At 39.8% G+C, this 26,378-nt stretch overlaps 2 protein-coding genes across 3 annotated transcripts in view; one reads left to right on the plus strand and one right to left on the minus strand.

Moving 5' to 3' along the window:
* LRRFIP1 (LRR binding FLII interacting protein 1) overlaps positions 1-26,378 on the plus strand; it is a 278,630-nt gene that overhangs the window by 154,122 nt on the left and 98,130 nt on the right. The gene's annotated exons all lie outside the window — the stretch shown is intronic.
* UBE2F (ubiquitin conjugating enzyme E2 F (putative)) overlaps positions 1-26,378 on the minus strand; it is a 53,488-nt gene that overhangs the window by 23,476 nt on the left and 3,634 nt on the right. For both annotated transcript variants that reach the window (XM_079311368.1, XM_079311369.1), the window contains exons 3-7: positions 20,095-20,124; positions 19,107-19,172; positions 13,966-14,033; positions 11,120-11,190; positions 7,344-7,401 (exon numbers count right to left, since the gene is read on the minus strand). In XM_079311368.1, coding sequence (XP_079167494.1) covers positions 7,344-7,401; positions 11,120-11,190; positions 13,966-14,033; positions 19,107-19,172; positions 20,095-20,124 — 293 coding nt within the window. The remainder of the gene's footprint in view (positions 1-7,343; positions 7,402-11,119; positions 11,191-13,965; positions 14,034-19,106; positions 19,173-20,094; positions 20,125-26,378) is intronic.

Here is a 26,378-nt window from a genome sequence, read left to right on the forward strand (position 1 = left end):
ATTTCACTGCTGCCCTCCAAGGCTGTCTTATCCTCCAGGGAAGCAGAGCTGCAGTAAAAAACATAACATTTTTAGAAGCTGCCTTCCACCTACAGCATGAGACAGCAGGCTGCATTTGCAGAATGTGATGCAGAATCACAACACTGAGCATTGAAACCATTCTAAAAAGGTGCAAGGTCATGTGAGTACTCTGGGGTCTGGCCATTTCTAAATCCTGAATGCCAAACCTGCATTCCCAGGGTTACAAACTGCCCACAGCTGTTCAAGTACCAGCATGGCTAAAAGAGAACAAAGTCAGTGCCTTGTAAAATGCTCAAGAGCTCTCTTCTCATTACACTGAGCAGTGCTCCAGAAGCTCCCCAGACACCAGCAGAGCCCTCTCCTTCTTGTCCAATACCTCACACAAGGAAATGCTGCAGCTCAAAAAGGAAATATGATGCTTTTCCCCATTATATAATCAGTGGCTCCCAAATTCTTATGTGCTGAACTCTGGTTTTAATGCTTTGGTGCATTAAATGCTTTGGTGCTTGACTCACTCAGGCTGGTTTATAGAGTTCCACTGAAAAACAAAAAAAGGGGACACCAAACAAACAAAACAAAACAAAAAAAAAATAAAACAAAAAAAAAACCCCAACAAAAACCTTTGTACAGGCAAAAGTCAGAATGCTGTACATCTCCACTGTCATTCCAGACACCAAAAAGCATGACAGGATTATTATTACTGAATAATTTACCTGTGAAAGCCTTAATACCATTTTTGATGTTTCTATCTATTCAACTTTTATTATTTGCTGGATTCATTTTATACTCTTGCACTGTTCCATAAAAAATAATGCTAAATTACTACTAGAGGGCAATTACTTTTTGTAATGAGTTTGAGGCTAGCCTGGATTTAAATCTAGGATATTGAGAAAGGGAAGTGGGATGGAACAGATGAGCAAAAGTGAAGCAGGTATTCAACTGCAGAAATAATCACTGCATTACTGACTGCAGCAGAGCTGCTGGTTGCATGCAGATAAGCACTGGTCTGGATGTTTGCTTTGGGTTTTCCTGAGGAACTAAAAGGATGTGCATGCCACTGAAGATCTTGTGAGATTTCACAGCTCAAAAGCTTCTCTTCTCCTTCACTGTAACAAAGCATCAAGCTTGGCTTCAAATATTTACTGAACTTGTGGCTTAAATAGTTTGAAAACAAAGTTAAGTCTATGTGCAGGAATTTTTAAAGGTTATCTTCACAGGCAGGAGCAGGGCAGGTGGCAACTGGATACAGTGCCCACCTTGACAGTGCTACACTTCAGTGAGACCCCACTAGTACAAGATCAGACATCTACACCTGACAAAGCTGTTTCCTTCACAAAGCAGCTTTTCATCCAATTTCTTCTCTGTTTAACATCAAAGTTACAGAGGACAAGGGCACCACTGCTGAGGAGCAGCAACAGAGCAAAGCTGAGAGCCTCTGCTTTTGTACCAAAACTGCTTTTTGTACCTGCAGCCAGGGCTGCCAAATTCCTCAGGCTGCTTCATCTGGTTCCTGCTCCAGCTGTGCCCAGGCTGTTCCCTGTCCAGTATCCCAGAGGTTTCCCATCAGCTGAGATGTCACCTGTGGGTCAGATGCCTTTGGGAGTCCAAGGCAGGTCTTGGGTTTAATTCACCAGTTCAGAAGAGGCAATGATGGTATGTGAAACCAAGAAGCAGGGAAGCAAACTCTGCTCCATGGCACTGCCACCACTCTGGGCTGGAGCACGGGGAAGTCAATACAGGCAAGTCAGAAGATCAACAGACTGTTGTAAACACCCCTTCATAATTGTTCCCTTTCATTCTGCACTATTTCTGTGCTGCATCTGAGTGAAAAGTTACACTAAATCCCTGCCCACAGATTTATTTACGGCATGCCAAACGAGGAGAAAAAAAACTGGTGTTGCAGCAGTGTCTGAAGTTCAAGAGCAGTGACTCAAAATCCTCAATGCAGCTTTTGAAACAGCCTCTCCTGAGGCCAGGAAGTCTCAAAGCTTTGCATTTCTAGGAGGCCCTAACTCAGTCACTGATCTTGCCAAGTGACAGTTCTCAGAACCACTTCACAAAAGCAATGCATGCCACAGACAAGGGTTGCAGAAACACAACCACAGGCACTTCTGGAGAGAGAGCAAACATGGAAATTGCAAATTAAGATTTTCCTTTCGCATGCAAAGTATGTTTAATACTTTAATTTAAGAAGAGAGCAAGCCAGACAAAAGCACCTAACAAACTTCCAATCAAAGAAGTTCCCTTAAGAGATCCAAGTAGCATTTCTAATCTAACACACTGACCAAATCAAAGCTCATTGCTAAACAATTTTGTATAAACAAATTGTTTAACCCAGTCAGAAGAACAAATGGAGCAGCAGTCATTTATACAGGCATGTCTGAAGCATATTTTTTTGGTTTGTTTTAAAAAGGACTGGAAATGCCACTCCAAAGTTCAGCTTGTTCTAGTCCAGGACATGCATGGCCAAGTCCTGGGGCAGCTCTCTACTCTTTTTGTCTGCCCATACAACACCTCAAGGTGTTTTTTCTTTTCCCTTCCACCATGTCTTAAAAACAAGCCCAGCTTCTTCCTCTCTTCACTGCAGTCTAAAAAAACAAGCATACCTCATATACCACCCCATCAAATTTATCACTGTTCCTGTGGATCAAAAAAAGATGTTTTCATTCCAGAGACACAGGCACTTTTCAGCTTATGAAAAAACTTCTTCCCTCCTAAACTGCCTTATCCCAAATAAAATGTCCTTTTACATTTCCTCTCTAATCTTGCAAAAGTTGAAAAACATTGTTTCCACCTAGAATAAGGTGACAAAAGTGAATGCCACCTTTCTTTAACCACCAACAAAAGGCACCTCAGTTGTCATGTGCCTGCCACCCCTGGCCCTGCTTCCCACCCAAACACAACAGCAGCTCCCTACAGGGCTTTGGGAAACTTCAAAGGCATAAACTGCTCCAGTTAGCAAACACAAAACAAGGAGGAAGGCTGGAAAACCATTTCTTTTGTACTTAAATATAGGAGGGGAAAGAAAACAGGAACAATTCCAGCCTGTTCCTCACAGATCAAGCCAGCTGTGAAGTGCCAAGTATGCAGGAGCGCTGCTCTCAAATCCCTCACTGTCACTGACTCCTTGACATTCCTCCCTGTGGTTACTGCAGGGCAAGTGCATAATGCTGGGCAAGCTGTTCCCTGGGGAATTCTCTGATAGATTCTTAGTGAACTGCACCACAGCGATTGCAACAGTGAAGCCATCACCCTCTGGAGACCAGTCAGCCCCGTGCATTAAAGCTGACACAAACTGAATATTCAGAAATCAACTATTTGGGAAGAACAAGCATGGTTTATAATTACACTTACTGAGGTATCTCAGCTCTCCTGACTCACATGCTCGTAACAACACCTACTGTACCTAAACCAAAGATTTGGCTCTGCCAGGGGACATTAAAGAGAGAAAACTAAAATTGTGCCAATCCTTCCCGAAGCAAAAGCTATTAGAAAACACTGAGTTGCATACTTGCACCAGCCTGGGCATGTATGGAGGTCAAAGAAAAAAATAATTTCTTACAAAACTGATAAAGCCAATTTACAATAAAATCAAAATACAACACAATATATTCCTGGAAAAATATTTCCTGAAGCTTATTTTAAGAAAAAACTGAATATCAGATCTACACAAAAGATTGTCTTCAGTGGTTTATAACTTCTTTTTCCAAATACTGGATCTGAAGTTTTTGTCTGGAGCTTATTAAATTTTTAGAAGTGAAGAAGACACATAAAAAGACCAGCTCCAAAACAGAATTTAAATACATCAATAGCTGCACAATGTTATCATAAGGCTGAGAAAAACAGCCTGAGCAACAAGAATTAATGTAAGAAAAAGCACACAGATCAAGTTTCTTTTTTCCCCTTCATCCTCAAGACAGTGACAGTTATTTTACTGTCTGTTTAAAACACTCCTCTGCACTAATTACAGCTGATTTGACAGCAGACCATCTCTTTTCCTTAAGATGATGGGTGAAGGTTTTGTACTTTCAAAACTCCTCAGGTTGATGCTTAAACATTGAGGAAAAGTGGAAAAATTAAAGTCACGATCCTTTGATTGATTTCTCCAAGAGATGAGTTTGACATTTGGATGATTCCAAATGAAGTCATTCCACTGCCTTGAAGACAAGGGCAGAACCAGTGAACCACAGTGGACAAATTGCCATTTAGTATTAAAACACTAATTAAATAAGCAAAGCTCTTAAGGATCAGCTTCAAGTAGCAATAGTTTACTGGAAATGAGTCTTAATTCTTTTTAGATCAGGTAATCTAATAGCACAGACAGGTATTTATTAACCTAGGATCTGGAGTTATGGGAGAGAAATTTCTGAAAAAACACTGGTTTCCTGTAGGTGGGCATGAAAAGCTGTTGGCAGATCTGTAGTTTAAGACTACTTGGATGTTTCCCACCCCTGGCTCCTGTCTCTCCTGACAGCAGTAATACAAAAGTGACAAAAGCTAGCACTCTGAACTATCTCAGTGAAAACCTGAAATGGACACACACCTAACAAACATGGAAACCCTCCAGAAAAGAACCCAGCTAGATCTCTATCACAACACAGCTACAGAAAGGAAAAGGACAAACACTCCCTGTGAACATCCACCACACATTTTTAAACACTGGTTTTAATGTTCATATGCCCTCCACAGAGTTGCTCAAGTGTGCTTTGATTATTTTTAAGGTCCATCAATCAGCCACTGATTTATGAACCAATTTTCAGTTGCAGTTAAAGGTGACTGCAGAAGGAGCCTGACTCTTAGAACCAATCAGGCATTTAAAATCGAGATCCACTTATTCAGTTCTTAAAAATCAATCACCTGAGATGTTTTTATTGCAAAATGAAAACAAGCATTTAGGACAAAGCTGAGGAGAATTAGCTCAGCTAGGCAGGTGATAACCATGGCAAATAAAGGACATGTTGGGGACTAACAGGAGCTGCTAAAGCACTTGGAGTCTGGAATTGAAATTCCTGAAGGGTGCAAAGCAGAGAAACAGCAACAGTGTGAAGTCATATGAGGTATTTAAAAGCTGATATTTCCAGTGATGTAAAAAACTATCTGAGAACAGAATGGAATAAAAGCCATCTATTTGCTTTCTGCCTGGAAAACTTTCATTTTGACCAGCACACCTAAAAACAGAAGAAAAGCAAGCTCAGACACTCTGAGCAGGGCCCAAAGTAACTGCAGCAGTCTCCAGCTTTGGCAACAAGCTGTTTGAGAGAGAAAAGTATGCAACAAAATGATGCTGAGAACATGACAGAATGGAGACTGAAAGGTAAATAATCTGCTGTTGCTAACTCCTTTTTAGCTACAAAGGAACTAAATCCACAATCCACAGCCTGGTGACCAACCATTACCAGAAATTATCTAATGGTCTGGGCTTCTGGAGTGTTTCTATCAATAAAAAAAAAAAAAAAAGTGATTTAAAAAGTATATATATAGACAGGTCAGCAGGTGAATGTTTTAAACCTGTTTCAGAGTAAGAGCCCCACTCTGCTCAAAACCTGATTTTTAAAAAGCATCTAATGCAGGAATTCAGAAATAGCACATTCTTTAGTGCCTTCACTCACACACAGGCTGGTCCATGGAAACGTGTTTCCAAGCACAAAGAAGGGGGAAAAGATACAGCTCAACACTTGGCAACCTGAAGAGAATTCAATCATGGAAGAGGTAACACCAAGTGTGAAAAAATGCTGGGAAACAAAACAAAACTTAGGTCTTCCTCCCTTAAGAATCCTCTACACTGTTCAAAATTTCATCAAGTTTTACAGACAATTTAGCAGATTTTCACTTTTATTTCAGAAAGTTTATTCATGTTTCTACCCATTTGCTACTAAAAAAAAAAAAAAACTTAAAAGATCCCAGCAGTTTATTTTGAAGGATTTTTCACCTAAGAGCTCTGCTGCCACCACAAGGATTCAAAAATGAGACACAATCACAAACTTGACCTTCCAAAGGGTGAAGCACACAAGCTCCAGGCAAGCAGCTGCATTCAGCATGGTTTGTGCATGGGGCTGCTCATGTGTATTCTCTCTGAATGGCTTTACTAATGCCCTTGGAAGAGTTCTTGTGGCAGAAGGACATGCCCACTCTCAATTTAATCTTTTAGAAGTAGTTCAGAGTGCTTTATTGGGCAGATCTGGGTGCTATTCCTCCAGAAAACCAGGCTGATTTCATATTATTGATGAATGAAATACTGAATTTCAAGTCCATTACAGGCCAAGACTGGATTACTGCCCACAGTGCTTCTGTGGAAATTCTCACTGCTCTCCTTGTGGGGATGAAAAGTTGTAAAAAGTGAGCTCACAACTGTGCTGTTTCAATATTAAAAAAATTAAAAATGCAAGGAGGACATCTGATTTTGATTTTTTTTTTTCTTTTTGAAGTTAAGCTATTACTTCCTTTTCTCTTGCTGAATCTTTCATTCCAACAATCACAGAAAAAGCTCCTGTCTTCTGGGTTTCTTGTCCACTTGTACTGATTTTTTAATGGCTGAAGCTTGAAATTTGTAGTCTAAAAACTTTCCCTGAATAAAAATACAGGGACAGGAACAGAACTAGTTAACTTACTCAGTGCCTTGATTTAACCTGAGATGAAAACAAAAACACAAAGGGCAAAACAAAATCACACTAACTGATGAAAAAATAATAGGGAAAGACTGTTTTAAGAAAATCCACAAAACAACAAACTCGTTTTACTTCCAGAAAGTCACATGCTCACCTCAGAAGAGATTTTACAGATGGAGAAAGTCACAGATCTCATTTATAGTGCCAAAAAGCAAACCAAGTATCAGATAAAGGTCACTTTCAATTTGGATTTTGAAAGAGACAAATACCTGATGCACACCCTTTATCCACTTAATGTTGTTAAAGCTCTGGAAGAAACAATTCTGGCAGCATTCCTGGGAACAGCAACAGGAAGATAAATTCCTGCTCAGTGTTCTGCACTGATTTTGTCAGGAGTATCAATCCCATGGGAATTACCAGGGTAATGGATTGCTGTTCACAGGATGCTCTTGTGTTTGCTGCCTAGGTGAAAAGCAGCAACTTTTACAGAGTGTGGCTTCTCAGAGTCACCTCTAAAACCTTTTATGAGAAGCCACACCAAAACTACCAATATTTCTACAACCAGCACTGTATCTGTTCCAACCTTGCTGAAAGACAAAACCCTCACCTCAAAAACCTCTCCTTATGCAAACCACATGAGCTGTTTCTTTCCAAGATCAGGAAAGGACTTTTAAAGATGTATTTAGTTTGATGGACACATCCAAAAGGAAACAGTACCTTTAAGGTTCTGGTTGGGGCCCAGCCAGTGCCATCAATTGAGTGTTCCCTCAATAAGCTGGAAAAAAAAAAAAGATACACATATTATACAGAGCCATTTCTGCTTAAACTGCCTTTGTCAGAAACTTTCTCAGAAAACATAAGGAAGTAATTGCAAGCTAAGATCTAATTCTTGCACTATTTATATTCAGGTAATGGAATTTTAAACCCCAGGAGCTGGATGTCTGCCTAAAATTACCTTCTACACAGTGTTATTACAGAACTCCCCATCTGAGCTCAACCTCTGTCAAAACACCTGAATTACTCTCCTCCAGCAGCACAAGTGTGACAAACTCTTGTGACAGACTCAACACTGAACCCTCCTTTTACTCCCTGATGCACTTTAGAACATGTTCATCTCTGGTCAAGAGACAGCCTTGCAGGATGACTCATCTCACACCAAAACTGGTACAAACCAATCCAAAAAAGGGTGTTTTGGGGAGGGGTATCTAATTAGCAAAGAGAGGATCATCATCCTCTGTTCTGTGAAAGGACTTCAGATTCCTACAGGTGAAGATAAGTGAAAGTGTTTTAGTCTGTCTGCTCCAGAGGAAAAACTTCCTTTTAGAATATAACTTGAATTCTAATATGAATATTTACATGCAAAATACCGAATTTCCTGTATGCACACATCCAGCATAGAAATTCTTTATGACCAGCATATTGTGGTACATATTAAGCCTAGTGAACCTGCTGACCTAATTGCAAGTAGAAACCATTGAAGTGTTCAGGCATTTCTGGAACTTTGTGATCCAAACCTCAGCAGTTATGAGAAGGAAATAGATTGGGGATCAGAGCACAATTGAGAAATAATCTGAACATAAAAAAAAAAATAAAAATCTCAAACTCCTTGAGGCATCATTTCACAATCTTCCTTCCCCTATAAGGAGTAATCTAAAACTCACAGCTCACACAGCAAAGCAAAAAATTCACCACCAGCAGCAGCTTCTACAACTGAAATGACAGGGTTAAAGTGAAACAGTCTTAAACTATTAGGTTTTAGCAATTTCCAGGCTGACACATATGAAGTAATTTTTAAATTACAGAGGATGACTAGACCATAAAGGTTATGCAGTTATTTAATGTGGCAAGTTTATAGCCAAGGAAATTCAATTCTTTTTCAGTGCAGACATCCCAGGAACAGGATGATCAACCTGGACAAGCCCATTCCACCTTAATTGTGCTGCTCACCTCATTTCTGTGCCTTTAAAAAGATAAAATCTGCCATTACCACAACATTAAAAGCAACATCTTGTGGCTGCAGTTTGTGTGCACGTGACAAAAGCAAAAGCAGCTTGCTTTTGGTCAGTTCCTTATTAAATTGTGTGGCAGTACTTCCTTTTGCCTCTCCATACACCTCACTGTAAAATTCCAAGTGAGGAGGAAGTCAACACACAGAATAAAATCCTAACAATATTCAGTGACAGAGCACCTGAGCATGAGCTAAGCCTGCAGTTCCCCAAGGCCCCAGAGCTCTCCTGGCACAGCTCCAGCTGGGCACACCACAGCCAGGACTGAGGAGACACTTGCACCTCTCTGAGCACTCTGGAAAGCAGTGAAGACACAGAAGTGTCCCTGCAGCTTAATACTCCTCATTTGCTGATAGGATTTGTTTCTAGAGCAGCACTCTCTTTCTAAATAGAATCTTTTCCTATATCTAAAGAGACCTCCCAGCCTATGACTACAAATCCTTACATCTGGGCTCCTATGGGCAAACTGCAAAATCACTGCTTTGGAACTTTTAGTAACCAAAACAGCCACTGATGTGAGCAATCAGCTGCTCAACAAATTTCAACAAATATTTTCTCATTCTGGGAGTAATTCCTGCATGGAAGAAAGCTGTGAGGAATTTTTTTCTTTTTAAATACACACAATCCTGAAGAGATCTTTCAAAAAAAAAAACCTACTGAAGTGGGAACTGCAGGATCCCAGTAAGTGTAAAACCTTTTGAAACTCCAGCTGACCCAATCTGCAGCTTAAGTGACTGTAATATCCTGTAGGATCAGTCCTGGAGAAACCTCCATGTTTTCTACTCACACGTGCAGTGGAGGTGATATCCAGTATGGGCCAGACCTAATTAATATCCATCATTAATAATATGGTCCAGGGTAACTGCAGTCCAGAAAAACACCACTTCTACCTAGAACTGTCACACCTGATCACAAGTTTAACCATTTAGAATGTTTTAATTCAGGAATGATTGTCAAACAGAATGAGGTACGTGGGGAAAAGCACTGATGAAGATGTTTTTTCTGCTTTTAAAAATAACTGAAGCTATTTTAATGCAAAGACTCTTATGTAAGTTGATTGCAGATACTATATGCAGAATGTATTTTCTAACAGGCATAAAGCAATTAAGTTATTTTAGTTTTTCCATCTAATGCCAGACATTTCCAAGGTTTGTTAAGTTAAGGTATCTGACAATCCAAACTGTTGCAATGTGGATCCCTGAACAAATGCCTTCACTTCATTAAAACTATGATGCTCCAAACACCACATTTATCTCTTATAATTAAAACCATTTCAAGAGATGGGAAAGTTGTGGCTGCCCCATCCCTGGAAGTGCTCCAGGCCAGGCTGAATGGGTCTTGGAGCAACCTGGTCTAGCAGAAAATGTCCCTGCCCAAGGCAGGGGGTGGAATGGGATGAGCTCTAAGGTCCCTTCCAAGCCCAACCACTCTGGGATTTTAGGAATGTGAGGCTTTATTGAAGCTCAGAAGATGCTGTGCTACAACTGGAGCTTCAGCTTGGGTTTGGTAGCTGGGATTTGTTATTCCCTGGTTCAAACATCTCACTTATTCATTCCTTCACTTGCACTCAGAACATCTAAGTTTCTTAGGGCTGATGAGCTTGACCTGCCTAGGAAGAACAATTAAAAACTTCATTTTCACCTTGAACACAGCACAAAAATTATTTTTCCATCTAGAGGAAAAATTCAGCTTCTCTTTAAGCACTGATGTGCTATACACATGGTGACAACCATGCTGGATTTTCAGAACAGCTTTCAATCTCATTTACAGGCTTTGCTTCTGCTTCATCTGCTTTTTCTTGTGTGTGCCATTAGCTTGAAAAATGACAGGCAGGCTTCCCACTTCTGTTTCTGTTTGGTTTCTGGCCAATTCCACCATCAGGTACAGAGGATGAAATTGTGAAGTTTCACAGATTCATTTACAAGAGGAAACATTTACTCTCGAGGAAAACCACCCAGCAACAGAAGCCTCTCACTCTGGCAAAGGAAAGCTTTCAGGTTTTATATCCTGACTTTTCTTAACCCCAACCCTGCTTTGTTATAACTGGCACATGGGAATTATCAGAGGATATTAAATATTACAATTAACAAATGGCAAACAAAGAATAATTATTGTCAAAGTTTAAGGAACACTTTTTCCTCTCCTTTTTGAAATTATAAAGGATTTTCAAGCTCTTAACACACTTGGGCATTAAATGGTAAAGCTTCAAAGTCTCAGGACAATTCAGTCATGAAGGAGGGAAGAAAAAACCCAATCACATTTTGTTTAGGCTGGAGTTTACATTTTTACCCCAAGTAGAACAAAATACTAAGTCTGAACCTCAAAAGTCAGGCTCTCCATGGTCCCTAAAGCACAGCAAGAATGAAACTTTCAGTAGATTTTTATGTTCCTAAAGTTACATGCAGAATCAGCAGGAAAAAATACTATCAACCACAGCTACATCCAATATTTTATCAAAAAAAATCTCCAACAGAATGTTGTTCCTACCTTAGGCAGATTTCTCCTGTCTCTGTAATGTTTGGGTGCCAGATTCTTGTCAAACATTTTACCTTTGGAGGCTGCCAGGAGAGAAAACAAATTACTGTGTTATCCTTTAAGACAAAACCCTGTTATAACTCATAAAGCAGAAAAAGGCAAATACAATTGATATTCACAGCCTGGGTCTGTATGTTTAGGGAATGACTGATAATCTACAAGAATCAAACCAGACTTCTCTGCCCTTTTAGCTTTTCTCAACTATTCATAAAAACCAGGTTGGTATTAGGCTTTTCCTTAGGAAAAAAAAAAAACTTTTAAGAAAGCCAAGATTATTTACTCCTTCAGGGAAAAGAAAACACTCCAAGTCATTCAGCTTCTTCATACTTAAACTACTAAGACAATAATTTAAACCAAAAAAATTCATCAAGGCTTGTCCAAATCAGGGATTTGTTGAAAAACAGCAGAGGATGCAAAGATAGCAACTACACCAAATAAATAATTTATTTTAAATACAGACCCTCCTGTTCCCAACTGAGCAGGAATATATCAGAGCTGAATTTGAGACACTAAAATGAAAAGCCACAGGTAAGATCACCAAATTTCACAGTGGGATTCTGAAATACAGATTTTTATAGTAGTGTCTCCTTTGCTCTAATTTTGTAAAGTAAATAAAGAGTGGGACATAAAAATTTCAGTAGCTTAGCAACAGCACGTTGTGCCATCCCTGTGCTCTCCCCATTAGGACTTGCAGCTTTCAATCAGGCAGATTATTTTTGATAGGAAGTGTCCTGGAATCCATCAGCACACACCAGCACCTTGCAGAACTTGAATTATATCACAGATTATAAATGTGGAGTCATCTCCCTCCACTTTTTCCAATGATGTCTTCAATCAAGAGTCAAAACAGTTCAAAGAGCGTGGCAGAATCACTTGCTTTGTCTCATTTTATTCCTAACTTTCCAATTACCATTTTAAGAGGTTTTTTTTAATTAAGACTCCTTGGAAAAGGTAAGAAAATATGCATGACACTATGATCCCTAAAAGAGATGTTCTAGAAGAAAGAACACTGATCACCACAACAAATCTGGGACTGATAATGCAGACTATGCCTTTCCTCTATTTCTGTGAATAACTCCAGGGACATCAGTTATGGCATCACTGAAAATTAAGTGGCTCAAAGAATACACTCCCAAACTTTTTGACCTCCAAAACACCTTAGAAATTTTCTAACAGCACAAGCTTTTCATAAGCTACACTTTCACATTGTTTTGAAAGATGATGTCTAGTTCTCAAGCAAGGAAAAGCAGCAGAATTTATTCCATGCCATTAGACCAAGATAAAAGAATAAATTTCTACCATATGCACCTTCAAACAGGAAATGTATTGATGAGTCAAAAAACAGCTTTATAGAAACTCTTTAAAAAAAAAAAAATCCCTGAATCCTCACAGTGAATTAACTGGTGTCTCATTTTTTGTACTCTGGAAACAAAAGAATTCCTTTATCCTTTCAAAGTGATTTTCATTGCTAAAAGTTAGAAAAACCCACTCCTGACAGTAAGACAAAGGTTTTTCTCTCTCTCCTTTTTCCCTTTTAGACAGACAGGACAACTGCAGCACTAGCATAAAATTTATCTTCAGACAAAACTTCTCCTTCCAACTTGTTCCAAGTCATCTTTGAACGCTCCCCCAGACCAACAAATCCAGAGATTTCCTCAGGATGATGTTTCACTTGAACACCTGTGACACTCTGCACAACAAAGTTCCCAAAATCCATTTCTTTCCCTGCTCAAGCTCCTGTCCCTCAGACCTCACAGCTGCATAGGCAGATCTAGTCTCAGCTGCTACCACAGCAGTGACCACATTCACTTCCTTCTCTACTCCCAAGCAGCCACTTCAGTTCTGGAATTCCTCATTTAAAATTAGCAGTTCCAGTTCTTGAAAAATTGGCACTCCAAAAAAATAGGTGTACCAACATACCTTGCCCCCAATCCAACATTCAACCTCCTGCATTTTTACAAATTTTTTAATTTTTGTATTGGATGACAGGTGCTCAGATTTTAAAGTATTTCATTAACATTTGCTGTAGATTTTCCAGGGAACCATAATAAAACAGAGGCTTTTTTATTATGGGAACTGAGAAAATGTCTGATCAAAACTGAATTTCAGCTCTCCTGTTAACACACAGCAAACACTTTACTGCAGCAGTGCTGTTTAGGTGAACAACTGGAATACAAAAAACAAAGGAAATAAACTGAGTACACAGAAGTTAGTAAGGGTGACCTCTGTCATAGTATGAAATTCTTTGGTAAAGTTAAGGGGAAGTTAAAACATCCCACAACCAAACCCACACACCTGCAAACACTACCTAGCTGTGACTCCAACTACCACACACAGATAGTGCTGAATTTAGACTCAGCACAGCTGAACAGGAACCAAAGACCTTCCCTGAAGCTCTTCTCCAGGATCCTCCCCTATACATTTTTCAGCCTCTCAGAAAAGACTGAACTACCAACACGAAAAGTAAGACAACAAAGCACAAGAATGGGGAGGAAATTACAGAACTGTCAACCTTCTCCCTTTGGTTCACTAATTTTATTCTTATATATTTAACTTTTTAATGATAAATTAAATGCATGTCTCACGAATAATTAACAGGAGAGAGGAGAACCTCAGCCAGAAGGGAGGACACTCAGGTCAGACTCATCTGCACTTCCAAGAACTTCTGCCAGACAGTTGCAGAGATTATTAAGAGACAGAAGATCCTTTCTCAGTCTCAATGCCAAATTCCCCCTGAAGTTCTGTTAACTGCAAGGAAAATTTAAATGACAACCATGAGACTAATGACAAATACTCACCACCATATTGTAGGCATCAGGAACTTCAGTTTCAAACTGAAATTTCCCTCCTTGGTAATAGCCCTCATCTAGAAAAAGGAAAACAAGCAAAAGAGTTAAATAAGAGAAAAACACCAAGATTAAAACCACAGCACAGGGTTATCATCAAATACTTAAGCTGCTTGCACCACCTGAAGCCACCTAATCCAAGAGGTGTGTGAGCATCATGTCTTCCTGCGCTCCCAACATTTTTACAGCAGAAATTTGAAGTCAGGGGAGCCAACAGTCCCACAAAAAATACACCACCCTGATCACAGAAGAGGGAAACCCAACTAGAGGAAGCTTGGACTGAACTTCTCACTGTAGGGAGAAAATCCTGCCATGTGGCAGGCAGTACTACACCAGTGCCCCTTGGAACGAGCTGGAGAAATCCTGCACTTGCTAATGTATTGCTAAATCCTGCTCCAGGACTGAGCACAGCCTCCCAGACTCATGCTGGCAGCAGTGGTGAGTGGTATGAATGATGTGTGCAAGAGCAAGTTTCAGAGTGCACTGCAATAAGAGCAAGCAGGCTCTTCCATTGCAATAATCTTACTGTGATGCATCTGCTAGGAAAACACATCTGCCTCTGCCAACCTCAGTCCTGAATTATTAAAATGGCTAAATTTTCAAATATGACATATCAAAATATCTACTTCTATTTAACCAGGGCTAATACAATGGCATGACAGTCAGCCTGCAACTCTTGAAATAGCTGTCCTTGGAAGCTGAGATGCTTGCAAGAGATCTGAAATGTGTCTGGCATTGCCAAAACTGAGGGGGTTTTATTAAAAAAGGGAAACAGGTCCCCAGCCCACACTGGGGTTTGAGACATCTGAGGGATGCTCTGACTCAAACCACCTTGAGCACTCCAGCCCCAGTGAAGGCCAGAAGGGCTGGTTAGCATTATATGATGCAGATTTTTTTGTATTTCTTAAACCAACACTGCAAAGAAATGCTCTGTGAAACAATCCATTGTCTACTAAAAGACTAAGAAGAATTTTGTTATTACTTAGTTTGTTTCAAACCACAAAGAAAACCTAGTTTGTCTGCTGTAGGTCATTAAAATCCTCATTCAGGTTGCTGTCTCCTGATCTGCTTTTCAAACCTGTTCTCCATTCCCACTCAACTCAACTCTGAGCAGTGCTGGATTTATTAAGCAATTTTAGGCATGCTATGCTTTACCAGAAAGCACAATGCACTGATTTTTATAGAAAAAAGCAAGAACCAAGCATTTATCTTTTGTTTTTAAATATCCAGAGACAAAAATCAGCCATTACTGAAGAATAAGAAGTAAGAGGTGAGTTACACTGATACCCTTTGGTCAAACTGTTCCCTGTCAAATGTGCATCACACTTGGAGTGAGACACTGTTCCAGACAGGAATCTTTGGGAAAATGGTCCAGTATCCCCCAGGAGCTCTAACACCACATTTATCCAAGAGAACACAGACAGCTGACTGCACTTTATCCACCAGCTAGCACTATAACACACTTTAACCAAGTGTCAGGAATTATCACATTTCCAAGCACAAAAGTTATTTTCCTTGGCTTAATTTCACTAGTTCCTTGATTTGCTGAACTTGGAGCAAATCATGCAGCAGCTCTTCACATCCCACCCCTGCTAAAATGAAATAAATGACTGATGATGGATGTATCCACACGTGGCTGACATCAAAGAAAATCCTGAGGATTAATGAACACTCACTGCAATAGCTGTCCAACAGAAACACTTAAGAACTTTCAGATCCAGTCTTCCTCCAAAACAATTCAGTATTCATCACTACCTCACATGACAACCCATTTTATATTTTGGATTACCTTGACACCAATCACTAATCAAAAACCACTGGGTAAGCTACTGGCTCTGCTATCAAATAAGCAAAGATATATTTACACAATTAGGAGAGCAAGACATCTCTCTTCCCCTCTTTTACACAATTCTTCCTCCCTGTGTTTGTAAAGCAACACTAAAGATATTCATTACCAATCACTCAAACATTTATTAAAAATTCTGGGGAGCCCCAGTACCCAGCCAGAAATCTTGCACTGCATTAACAAGATAACCCTTCACAATGAAGTCATCTTCCAGCATCACAAGTAAATAGGTTCTCAGACTAGGAGAGAAATCTTCAATTTTTCAGGCATGGAAAAGTGGTGGGAAAAAGGTTCTGGCAGAGTTAACAGTGAGGAAAGAGCTATAAATAAAGCTATCAAATGAAAAAGCTTTAACACATAACTTAGGAAGCTGGCCACAGAGATTTTTACTAAAAAGGGAGTATGTCTGAGGCACAGTTTTCCTCCTACTGCTTAAATTTATGTGTTAAAGCTGTATTAGCAGAGCAAGCATCCCTCCCACTTCAGTCTCAAGTTTCATTACCAACAATCTGACTAATCTTGGCTTGCATTTGTAGGGTGTTTTAATGCCTGAAAGTGCTCTGGAAAACACTTACACAAATTATTTCCTCACTTTGGAAGAAAATGCAAGATAATTAGGGCAGGCCACAAAGGATGCACTTCGGATAGTAGCTCCCTGAATCAGCCATGCTCACCAATATTTGTGAGCATTTCACCAGAAAACAGGGTCTTTATTAATCCCTCTGGAGTGACACTCAAATATCCACACCAACCCCAGCCTGGGAACTGCAGGGAAATTGCATTTACTGCACTTACTCTTCTGGGGTTTTTTCACATATAAGCTACCCAAAGTCACCTCCTTTTTTTTCCAGGTCATACCATGTTTTAGTCTTCAGCTTCCAATTTTGTGCTCCAAATACCAGTGCAGCAAGCCTGGACTCTAAGCATCTATCTCCTTATTTTCCCTAGATTTTAATCTAATATAATACTGGTGCAAAAAATAAGAACAGAGGCAAGTGGTGGCACAAGGGTATTTTTCAAAGGCAGAACAACTGTTTCAGATGACAAAAAGGAAGAGAAGCTTTAGACAGCAGAGAAAACCAGCAGTGTCTGCCTTGGGAACACAGAGTTTTGTCCTCTGCAGCAGAAAAATCCAAGTCTTAGCCATTTTCTTGCATGTGCTGCTAAATATCCACTGATGGTGCACTGCAGAAAACTGCAGGGATTGGAATTTCTTCAATTATGTTTAAAAAAAAAAAAAAAAAAAGCAAGCAGCCACCCTCATCAAAATTTTCTACAGAATCATTTTAAATTAAAAACTTCCTGTCACCAGGATAATTTTGTGACATTAAATACCATCTGAGAAAGGTTTTGGTGAGAGGTGCTGAGCAACGGACCTGAAAGGATTTCTGCTTGGTGATCAAGTTTATTTTCTTATTCAAATTAGTCTTTTTATGAAAACCTAAGGAAGCTTCTTTTACTGTCCTTTCAAGACCAGCCACATTTAAAATGACTGCACAGAACAAAGTCAAGATTCATGCAGTACTGTTCAGACAACACAAAAAGAGTTAGCCATGCTTGAGCCAACAAGAGCCTGCAAGAGCCATAAAACTTCAGTGACAACCACTCTGCTGCCTCAAGGGAAACTAAGATTTAGCATACACTAGAGAAAACTTCAGTATTGAAGAGAGGCAGAAAACTACAAAGATTTTCTTGGTCTGTGTTATGTTCTGCCTTTAGAGTGCTAAACTACAGCTGATCACAAGATTCTACACCTGAATTATGCACAGCTGAAAATAGATGTTTACTTGGGTCAGGCTGCAACTGCAGAGACTTCAGCTGTGCAGCTATATTTAGAGTAACAAAATGTTAATTAAGATCACCTCATTGGCAAGATCATTTCAGCAAGGAAGCTGGCACAAAACCCATGCTCTGCATTCAACAGCTGGTTTTTGCCTGCAGCATCCTGCTGCACAGCAGTGAACAGACAAAACAATTCCTAGGATTCAGACTCCTTGGAGGTAGGACAGCTTTTTCATACATCACTCATTTGCACAGTGATTGCTCTTGCAAAGTCAACTCCTTCCCAAAATACAATAAAGCAGCATCATGTAAAGTGAAGGCCATTTGGTGCAAGCAGAATTAACACCCACCAAGTAAACATGAGCACAACTCCTACACAGAATGACAGGGCCAAGTTCTAGATTAGCTCTTGCATTTATTTTTAATTACATTGACAAGAGCAGCCTCACTCATTTTTCCATCACAAAAGGGAGTCACATGAATGGACATGTTAACAGAGACCACCCAAAATTTCTGCTGGAGGAAGGGCCAGCTGGTTTGGGCAAATAAACAGCAACAGTGACACCTAGTGCTGCTCTGGCTTCCAAGTGCTGGATGACAGAAACATCCCAGGCACTCCATGAAGTGCACAGCACTGTTTCTCCAGGTAATACACCAGAGATTGACACACCTCTCCCACATTCTGCTGTCAGAAAGCACCTACAGAAAAACTACAAGAATGAGCTGGCAGGGGGACATGGATCCTCCAGTAACTAACTCACACCCTTCAGTCCACTGCAAATAGCAATACTCTGATTTAATCACCTGCACAGTGTCAAACACAAGTGCATGTGAAGTTTAAATAAATTTCCATGCCAATTCATCCACAAAACACAACCTTCTATTCTAAAATGCACAGAAAACACTAATTTCAGATGGCTATTAAAAAAACTTATATGGAAATGATACTTTAAGAAAATGCTTTTACTGACCAGCAAGAGCTTCACAGGATACTCAAAAAAATAAAAAATCCGATTTCACATATTTGAACAAAGACTCAGAGACTCCTCCTTGTTAAGCATCTTCAGGCATGCCTAGGTTTGAAATTTTCCAGCAGTGCTACACTGGTAACCTCTCTCTACACCTCTGCAGAGCCAAGCAATCAGTGCAAGGGAACACACAACCTAACTGGGCTGCAAATGCAAAAATAAATCAAAGTGATTTGAAACAGGATGAAAGGAAAAAAGCTCTCAAAGTAAGCAAACAATATCTGAATATTTCCTAACCTTATTCACTTTTAAAGACTTTTTTACTGGAATCTGGTTGTCAAAACTCAGCCCAGTTTCTCCATCCCATTAATAAAATAATCACTATTACAGCCAGACTTTCTTTGACTCGAGGCTTTATTGGAATTCCTCTTGGAATTACATTTCCTAAACACCAACACATACACAGAAACAAAAGTAATATATTGAAAAAAAATTACCTGGGGTTACAGTTAGCTGAAAGTAATGGAGCTTGTTTGGGTCAGGAAAATTCACTTTACATGTACCTGTGAAGCAAAAGAATAATTTACATCAGACAACGAGTTTTACACTGTTGGCTGCCATGAGGAGACACTTTATCATGGATATTTTATCACCCATATTATGCAGTTTTTAGCTTTTTAACCCATCAAGCTGGCTGTTCCTTTTCAGTAGCCCAGGAGCTAAATAGCATCATAGCCATAAATCCTATTTGCCTGAAAAAAAACCTACCTAGAACTGTACAGAAACCCTAGTGATGCATTCACACTGTAGTAACTGAAACCACACATTGCTCAGGTATTTGTTACCCTCTAACAGAACCTACACTGAAAAAAGTTTATAAATTTACTCTGTGTAATTCTCTTTAACTGCTTTTAAGGAAGGTTTGTATCTCAAGTTAGATTCTAGATCTAAAAACATTATCTTGCTGCTTTTTTTTTTAAAGGGAATACGCATCATTCCTAAAAAATTAGTTTTCATTAGTATTTTCACCATTAATAAAGACATGAAATTACATCTTGAAGTAAAAAAACTGCAGATTTGACTTCATGCTCTCTGAGAGCTGAGCCATTTGCTCTGCCCCTAAGTCAGAACCTCGTTTTGAAAATGAGAGAATAAAAAAAAAACAAACCAGGAATGAGGCACTAATTGCACCCTTGAGTCCCAAGGACCTTTTGGGTGCTTTATGAAAGTTTTGCTGCCTCTCCCCAGCAATAAAAACTGGAGGCAAATTATCAATACTCCTTCCAAAGGACACTAATGAGGGGCCAGTTCTCCACAGCCCTGTAAGAGGAAGCAACAGAGAAAATCTGTTCAAGCCAGAGTGGTGGAGATGTACACAGCTTTCCATGAATTAAAAAATATCATTAGCATTCATACTTTAGTCAAAATGTTCATTCCAATGGTCCTTTCCCCCCTAAAATGCATACTATTAAATGTTATACTCACAAGGTAAATTAGCTTCAAGGTCTGCAACCTCTGTTGAAAGAGAAAAAAACAACAACAAAACCATTATTTATGCAAGCATAAAGCTCTTCTCCAAGTCCAAATTTAAACCACCCCATAAATCCAGTTTTACTTTAAAATATAATTAAACTGTAGTGGAAGTTTACCTTGAAATTTCTCTTTAAGCCACTCAATTCATTACTAAAAATGCTCATCTGCCCTACAGACATGGCAAATGTACCTTCCTTTGATGGGGAGTTCAGCTATGCTAAGACTGAAGCACCAGGGCTGCAACCACACAAATCTCCAAAGCATAATTTTTGTTACTGATAGGCACTCTTACTCAATTAAATTCTCCTTGAATTTATTTCCTGAGCTTAAAATTCATAAAAGAAAGGAAGCATCCTGATTCTGTTCCCCTAGGAAATGAAGTATATTCCTAAGCTTGTCAAGTCACTTTCCCTGGAAGAACCCCTGCTCTTGTGTATTTTATTTAAGTCTTACTTTCAATTACATATGAGTGAGATGCATCAAGTTATCACCCCACTTTACTTCTAAACTCCTAGGCAATCAAAATTAATATATTTTTTGCTTTTCCTGTGGTCTTATTTTCCACTTCTAACTTTGCTTTCAGGCCTCCACAGACACAGCCCATTTATTTGGGCTGACAAAATGCAAGAGATTCCAATGCCAACTCTCAAAACATGCATCTGAAGAAAACTGCCATGCAGAATTCTTGGCACTGAACCCAAACTGATCTCATCACAACTCCCACTAACTCTCCAAAACTTCTCCTGCCATCCATGCCATACCAAACCTGGCATTTCTCTGCAGTGGCAATGATGCTTATTTGACTCCCATCTCCCTTATGCTTGGAACACCCTGCATATGCAGCCTACTACACCAAGAGAAAAAACATCAGAACAGAAGCATCCTGCTTCACACTTACCTATAAAATTTACAACTTTACTCTTTTAAAATCCCACACTTGCAGCCAGAGCTGATTTAACTAAAACCATGCACTGAAAGACAACACTGGAGCCATACTTCTGCTAAAGTACTGTCTTTATATAACACACACACAAAAATGTCATTTCAAGTGTAATCAAGGACTTTATTTCAATTTTCTCTCTCTGGTTAATAAAAAAGCCCCATGACAACTAACCCCTGAAGGCTGCAGCTATGATAACTTTCTTATTCCCTCACTTCTTTCTTTGAATTCACCAGCCTTTCATAGAGGGAAGCACATCAATCTTCACTAGAGTGCAAAGTTTAGGACCTGGTTCAATTATTTTTAATGTGTTGACTGCTTTTCTTTATTGCTTTCTGTGCTTGTGTGATGTTCAGCTGAATGAATTCTACCTGCCCTTTCCATGATCCCAAAAAAGGGGAGACATTTAAGGGCAGAGCACGTTCAGTTCCAGCAAGGGCCAGGGCCTCACTTCTGCCTCCTGCAAGGTTCAGTACAGAGTTTATAATCACTGGAGTTCCTTTAACTGTGAAAATTCCCTGTAATGTGTTCACATTTCTATGTTTCTCTCCATCTTGGCACAAAAATGAGTGGTTTTACCTGTGAAAACATGGGGAAAAAATGCTCACACCCAGAAGAAAGGAGCACTGTGCTCCTCCTCTGAAGGTGTGTATGCTGTGCTAATAAATCCACACAAAAGTTTTGGAAACAAAGGCAAATTGCCCAAAATTGAGGTTCCTAATGATCTCTGCAAGAAACCACTGAAACTAAGAATGAAACAACTTCATGAAGGTAAAGCCAATAAAGATCTGGTTCAATAATCTAAAGGTTTAGAGCAGCATCAAGTTAAGGCCACAGATGTTAGTAATAATCATGCCATACGAACAAACACTGGTGATTCACCAATTAACAAGCACATTGAACAGGCCAAAGCTCAGTGTTTGAGAGTGTTCCAAATTCTGTGTCTCTTTGGTAATGACAACATTGCCATTAGAAGCATTTTTGTATGCTGCTGGTCAGAAAACAAACATCTTGACCAGAGCATTCAAGCTCCATTAATATTATGATGTTTTAACTTACACATTTTCTGCATAAAGCAATACCTCTGGCACAAGCATTCTCTGTAAGAAAACACCTTTTGTGCAGGCTGCCAACTTATTTAACAGAGATCTGTAAACAAGCAAAGCATGGAAGTCACAGAGCTCCAATGCACTGAACTTCCAAGAGCTCCAAAAGCTTCACTAAATTAAAGAACAAACCTGAAGTTGTTCTGAACTGCTCTTTCAAGGAATGACTGTCACAGCTAAACAGTGAAGAAAATTCAGTCTAACTACTTCTCATGGTCATTTTGTGGAGAATTTGCATCTGTGTCTCAATTCACACCGTTAAGATGAGACAACCAGAAAATCCATGGCTCAGGCAACTCCAAACATTCCATCTGATGCTCCCAAAACCTTGTGTGATGTGGTGCAGGGGCACCCCAAGGTGTCCTGCTCTTGACTCAGTATGCACTTGCCTGAACAGCTCCAAATGCTACTTTAAACCAGAAAAAAAGGCAGGGCTTAAACTTAAACCCAACATAAACACTGGAAGAACTGAATGCAAATGGATTGTCTCAGCTTTTCTCTCTTCTCTACAGTTCCTGAGCTGTTTCTAAGCCTAACACAAGCAAGCAGAGTTATTTATAAATGATTTCACAAACAATAACTCTCCTCCCCATGACAGTTCTCCAGACAGAAATAGGAACACTCCTGCTGTGTGTACAAGGTTTATGAATGCTCAATGCACACACCACAGTCCCACTGCTCTGCTCCCTCACCTCCCCAAATCAGGATTTAGCAGTTCTTTGTTTACTAAATCTTCCACAAAAATCAGGCTCTATGCTTTCTGCTGGAGTTTTGTTTCAAGTACACCAAATAAAAGCATTATTTCTTCAAGTGAATATTCTCATCCACAGCAGTATTACCTCTCTCTGGTTTTGCTCAAAAAGCCCCCTCTCCTGTTTAGGTCTCTCTTTAATTCACTTCTGTAAGACTTCTAGAGATGAGGATTAAATAAATACCTTTACACTAATAAAAATTCCATTTTGTAAGTACAAATGCTAATATTCTATTCATTCTAGAAATACTGTTTGCCTCCTAATTCTTATTCATCTATCTTTATAGCATTCTCTACCTAAGCTCCTCTGAACTGTACAGTATAAGCACAAGAAAAAAAATATTTTCTCCCCTCTCAATTTTCCTCACCTATTTTTATGAAGAGAGATATTAGTATTTTGAAAGCTTGAAGAAAGCAAATAAATGGCTTCCCTCATTTCCAGTTACAATGGATATACACTTCAATTTCATCATCAGCTTCCCACTTCCACTCTCTCAGGATTACAATAAAATATTTTCTGGTTACATAAGCATGGCTGTAAAAGCCACAGATATTGAAGACAACCAAGGAATAAACCTTGTTAACTCATTTTCACATATTTTGAGTTATTTCAAGTTGCCACAACCAAACCAAGCAGTAGTAGTAATGTAGAACTGAATGATGAAGTTTCTGTGCACTACTGAAAATGCAGCTTTGTGATCCATGAGCTGCTACTGCCATCCTGGCATGTTCCCTATCTTCAATTCAATTTAGCAGCCACCTCCATTGTATAATATTCATCTTAAACACCACTTTGGTTTGTCCTCAGCCCTTTTTAAATTTCACAAAGGATCTGCCTTTCAAGCTCAGCACTGCATGCTTGCCATCCTGGAGGAGCAGTCATGTGGCCCCTGCTTCCAGCTTAATGAAGTTCCCTGTAGAGATGAACAGAATATTAAAAATTGCCTCTGCAGCACAGAACAAAATGAAAGCTGCTGAAGCAATTGTACTGCTTGCTCGATTTTAATTTGGGTACTAGGCCTACAGAATTGGGGCCTTACTCTCCAACTGAGCCTAGATGGAAATGCAGTGGAAACAGATGTACAGATGAGTCACAGTTTTGAACAAAGCTGTGCTTTACTAGACCCTCTCTACAGCTGGAGAATATCCAAATGATTCAGAATTACTTCCCTATGTGTAAAACTTTAGTGATAGAGAGATTTCCATTCATCACATGTGCATAAAACAACCCAAGTGTCCTGAGACATGACTGACACCTGAATCTCTAACAATGCAGGATATAAGCAGTCAAAGGAACAACTTAAGGAAAAACAAACAAAGGGCACCTGTATTTTAAGAGCAGCTTTTCCCCAAAAGTGGAACAAGGCCTGTTTAACATGCATCCACCAATAAAGTCAAGGTCAGTGTCTGACACCATTACTTCAAACACCGAGAGGTTTCTTCACACCCACAGTGCAAATAGCTATCATACCTAAATTACCACTTATTTTTCCTATTTTCAGGCAGCATGCAGTTCTACACCAAGTCTCTAAAAGTTTGTAAGCATCACCTCCATTTGTCAGTGTCTGGGGTCATGGTCATCACCTCAATCAAAACACCATTGATCTATTGACCAGCAGAGGACACAACACAACTGAGGGCTGCAGGGCTATCAGTGTGACAACACATCCCTGGACTGGACTCTCTATCAACACAAACAAGCTGTCTGCAATTTACCTCCAGAAAGAAACCAGACACTGTCTGTGTCTGGGTAATACCCTTAGCAAAGCTGGCAGACATCCGTCTGCAGGATTTATTAACTATCCCAAACTCACTGTGCAGCAGGAAGAGCACAGTGGTGCTTCACCACTGGCAGAACATTCTGGGCTTTTTCTCATCTCCTCCTCCCTGCTGACAGCCAGGATTTCTCTTCTTTTATGCAGGAGAGATTATTTTCTCATTTGTTGCCAGGACACTGACCTGATAGAGCCTTTCCCCCTTTCTGTCACTGTTATCTGCAACTCCAACCAAAACTACACACCAGAAACAATTCTCCTTATAACTATTCTTCCAGGCTCCTACTGATTTTGGGATCCAGCACAACAGCCTAAGCTCAGCTGTTACAGTTCTACACCCTGGTACTGGTTCAGCTGCAGCAGCATCACTGCTGTGTGCACACCTTTAGCTCTGCACTCCTGTTCAAACTCGTTCCTGCAATTTTTAAGTGACCTAGATCAGAAATTCACCTCCACTCAATCTCACAACATTGTAGATGCTGCTGCAGCTGATCTATCTTAAAGTGCTGAAGCAAATCCTATAAACTTTTGTAAACAAATGGTCTACATTTAGCTTGAGCAGCTTAAACAAGTCTTTCCCACTGCATTCCCCTCTCACTTTGAGCAGGTACACTGCAATGATCTGCTTCTCCTGCCAGCTCCCATTTCAGCCAGAAACCATCCTCAGCAGACTGGCAGCTGCTCCTACAGCTCTTTTGGGAAAGCAGCATGATTGTGGGGGTGCATCCTCTCTCCCAACCTCTGGCTGCTCAGTAATTTCAGTAATTCCTCTGAAAGGCTCTGGCCTTTGCACAAGAGCTCAGTGCTGAAGCATTCCTGAACTGTACCAGGAACTCCTGCTGCCTGGACAAGGTGGGAAATGGGAGTAGGAATAATCATCCATTCCCTGATGGCTGTGGAATATTCCTTAGCTCAATTATAGCCTGAGTGAAATGGCACCATTCTCAATTTCCTGAAATTCCAGTGACCTCCAAAAAGGGATTAACAGGACTATTCCATTGACTGGGGGGAGGAATTTTTTAATGTGTATTCCCATGTACACATACACGTGTGTGCCACCTTTGCACATTTGTGTGTATAGCTACATATTCATGTGTGTCTTTGTGTAGGTGTGTGCATTGACTTGAACACACTATAAAATAGTACACATCTCATTATCCTGAATCTATATTATGTTTATAGCTGATTAATAACTAATATAGTACCTAAATGCTTTCATGATTAAGTTCTGCTAAATCTTTTAGACATAACTGTTGAATCCAAGCCTCAGACTGGGTCCAGCTGCACTGAGAGTCCTCCCTGAGGAGTTCAGAAAGGAAAGGATTTCACTCTGAACCTCCTGACCCAACCAAGAGCTTCCTTTACCTTTTTCCCTTTCCTCTTTTCATTCCAGCCTCTGCATATATCACTCTAAATTGATTCTAATTTGCTTTTCCTTTGCATGTATTATCCCTGCAGTAAGCAGCAGTGTAAACCCTGCCAACAACCCTTGTTGTGCTTCTGCAAATTTTTATTAAGGCACATTTTCACCAATGCCTTTGATGGTGACTCTTTTAAGTGACCTACACCACCCATTTCACAGCAGGGATGCAACTCCCATGCACAATCAGATCAGGATCCAGCACTCAATGCTTGTCAGAGCCACGTGAGCACTGACCTGCTTT

The sequence above is a fragment of the Erithacus rubecula genome, assembly GCF_903797595.1.
Source record: "Erithacus rubecula genome assembly, chromosome: 8".
NCBI lineage: Eukaryota > Metazoa > Chordata > Aves > Passeriformes > Muscicapidae > Erithacus > Erithacus rubecula.